The 3,267-nt window shown below is 63.8% G+C and overlaps 1 gene segment (V, D, J or C); it reads right to left on the bottom strand.

Moving 5' to 3' along the window:
* Positions 1–751: 751 nt before the first annotated feature.
* Positions 752–2,274, bottom strand: LOC102727721 (Ig alpha-1 chain C region-like; the record flags this gene model as incomplete). The annotated part of the segment is given in 3 exon segments: positions 752–1,212; positions 1,371–1,709; positions 1,911–2,274. Coding segments are annotated over 3 exon segments (1,098 nt in total), but the record flags the coding sequence as incomplete, so codon positions are not given.
* Positions 2,275–3,267: the final 993 nt, after the last annotated feature.

The raw sequence follows: 3,267 nt of genomic DNA on the forward strand, positions 1-3,267 counted from the left end.
CTCCCCAGCCTGCCCCCCCATCTGTGGTTCGGACCATCCTTGGGCTCAGGAAGGGGTGGGAGACTTGAGTCTGGGGGTCAGGCAGGGGCAGGGGCTGCCTGGGCGGGGTCTGTGGAATTGGGCCCTGAGCTGTGCCCAGTGGGCACGCAGGGAAGGGTGTGGGGAATCTTGCTGGGGCTGGGGCCAGCGGGGGGACTCCCTGCACCTGGAGGGCGTGTGACTGCGAGCGTGGGGAGACTGTGTGTGTGCGTGGGTGTGCTGTGTGCAGAGCAGTTTGGAGCAGGGTGACCTCCTTGTCGAGTGCACCTGCGGGGCTGTCCTGCAACTGTGTGCATTGCACTCGCCGAGGGTGGTGTGGGCCCCCCTGGAATCCTGCCCTCCCCCCGTTCCTGCCACGACTCCTGACAGGGACACCAGCCTCTTCAGTGGCCCCGCTCCCCTGCCTCCCTCTGAGATACAGGCAAGCACATCACTGCCCATGGAGGGCTTGCTGGTGCCCCTGCTCTCAGGACCTGCTGGCTGTCAGCCCTGGGTTTTGCTCCCAGCTTGCCCGCCATGGACCATGCGCTCACACTGATGCTCACACACACACACACACACACACGAGTCCACGGGTGTGAGGGCACGTGGAGGTGCCAGGCTGACCCAGGCAAGTGAAGCCCAAAAGGGTCAGGAAAGCAGTTGCCCTTCCCCCCTGGGGCCCTCCCCTGCCTCCGTGTGCCACAGATCCCGAATATGGACAGACAGCGGCCTCATGGAAGCACGGGGCTGCTCCAGGGGAGCATGGAGTTTATTCAGGGAGGGGCGGGTGAGCGTTTCAGTAGCAGACGCCGTCCACCTCTGCCATGACCACAGACACGTTGACGTGGGTGGGTTTACCCGCCAGGCGGTCGATAGTCTTCTGGGTGAAGGATAGGGGCAGGGCCTCGTGGCCCACCATGCAGGAGAACTTGTCCCCCTGCTTCCAGGCCTCGGCGTCTACCCTCAGCACACTGGTCACGGAGAAGGTGGGGACGCTCTGGCCGGGCTCCTTCAGGGGCTCCCAGGTCATGTACTTCTCTGGGGGCAGCTCCTGGGTCTCCTGCAGCCAGCGGATCAGCACGTCCTTGGGACTGAAGCCCCTCACAAAGCAGGTCAGCGACACCAGCTCGTTGAGGGCCAGCTCCTCCGACGGCGGCGGCAGCAGGTGGACCTGGGGCCGGAAAGTGTTTCCTGGGGGGCAGAGAGCCAGGTCAGGGGTCTGGGCTGGCAGGGGGGAGGGCCCCCTCTGCCCTGGGCACCCCTGGCCTCAGTTTCCCTCCGTAGACTGGGTGGGAGAGAGGAGGCGGGCTCGGGGGTTGCTGCGCCTCCCGGGCAGGGTCTGCGCCTACCTAGGTCTTTTTTGATGGTGACGGTCATCGGGCTCTTGGACTCGGGGTGGTTGGCCGTGCAGGAGAAGGTCTCCCCACGTTTCCACGGCTCCGCACAGCCTGGCAGCACGCTGGACACGCTGTAGCAGCCGCAGGGGTCACGCTCAGGGCTCTTCTGGGTGGCGTCCTTGCCGCCGGAGGACTTCCAGGTGAAGGAGGCACCCTTGGGGTCTTTCAGGCCGCTCAGCGTGCACGTGAGGCTGGCATTGGAGCCCAGAAGCAGGTCCCCGAGGGCGGGCTGGTGCAGTGACAGGCGGGGCTCGTCACACGAGGGACACTTACAAGTGCAGTTATCCACAACTGGAACCGAGACAGAGACTGCAGCAGGTCAGCGTGCCCTCGGCCCCCTGCCCTCCCCACCCCCAGCCCCTCCATGGGGGCCCCGTCTCGGCAGCCCGCTCTCGTCCCAGTGGTGTGCCCTCGGGGGCACGATTCCAGGTGGCTGGTCAGAGAAGAATGTGGGGCCCCGCCCTGCCCCCAGCCCCCAGCCTGCCCTCTGACCTTTGCATGGCACAGACACAGGCTTGCTGGGGTTGGAGGCGTGCTGCACTTGGCATTTCAGGGACGAGTCGTCAGGGCACTGGTTGGCCGGCAGGGTCAGCTGGCTGCTCATGGTATACCGGCTCCCAGCAGCGTCCTTCACTGGGGGGAAGTTCCTGACGGACGCGCCCTCCTTGCTGGGGCTCCAGGTCACACTCACGGGCTCTGGCGGGAAGAAGCCCTGGACCAGGCAGGCGATGACCACGTGCCCGGCTTCGTCAGTGCTGCTGAGGCTCAGCGGGAAGACACTGGGGCTGGCTTTGGCCTCTGCAACACAGGACACTCTGTGAGGCAGTGGGCAGCACCCTGGACCCCTGACGCAGCCTCACAATCCCAGCACGAAGCCTGTCTCTCCTGCGCACTGGAGGAAGCTTGCACAGAGACGGCGAGTGACTGCCCCAAGGCTCTCAGCTCACATGCCAAGGACCTGGGGTCGGAACCAGATGCCTGAGCCCAGCTGCACTGTCTCGGAACACGGTCCTCAGGGTTCTAGCACGACCGCCTGGACACATTCCTCAGGGAAGGCCTCTGGATTTGTGGTTACTGAACATGGCTCTCCCACTCACTGGCTGAGTCTGCAGGAGCTGCTGGGGCCTCCGTTTCCCATCTGTGCAATGGGTGCAGACACACTCTCCGCTGGGCTTTGGGGCTCACGGAGGTGGGCCCAGAGGGAGGGCACAGGCCAGGACAGAGCAGTCCAGGCTTGAAGCAAGCCTGCACCATGGCCTCTTGGCTGTGCAGGGGGTGGCACGGGGAGGGGAGGGGGCCCGCTCCTCCTGGGACCCCCTTCCCACTTCCCAGTTAGGCTCCCCGTCAAACCACTCACCCCTCACTAATCCCACCCCCAGTCTCCCTATTAGTGACAGTTGATCTCTGGTCTACGAGGCTTTGGAGGTCAGAGGCCCAATTCCAACTCAGTTGGAGGATGTCCCTACTGGAAAAGGCAGAAACACAGAGTGTGGTCTACCCACATGTACAGGACCAATTCCCTTCAGGGAACTGGTGAAGGGACAGAAAGCATCATGGGTACAACCTAAGAAGCATGCCCCCATGTACCCCTTAGAATACAGGGACTAGCCTGGCTAGAGACTAGATCTCTGGGGGGTGATACAAACCCAGCCCACCCCTTCCCATTCACCTCAGTCACTAGCCCATTACAGCCCAGCTCAGCCAATTTCAGCCCAGCTCAACAAATTTCAGCTCAGCTCAGCCCAGCTCAGCTCAGCCCAGCCGAGCCCAGTTGAGCCCAGCTGACCCTAGCTGAGCCCAGCTCATCCCAGTTCAGCCCAGCTGAGCCCAGTTGAGCCCAGTTGAGCCT

The sequence above is a fragment of the Leptonychotes weddellii genome, unplaced genomic scaffold, assembly GCF_054177405.1.
Source record: "Leptonychotes weddellii isolate Sample4059 unplaced genomic scaffold, ASM5417740v2 HiC_scaffold_18770, whole genome shotgun sequence".
Classification (NCBI taxonomy): Eukaryota; Metazoa; Chordata; class Mammalia; order Carnivora; family Phocidae; genus Leptonychotes; species Leptonychotes weddellii.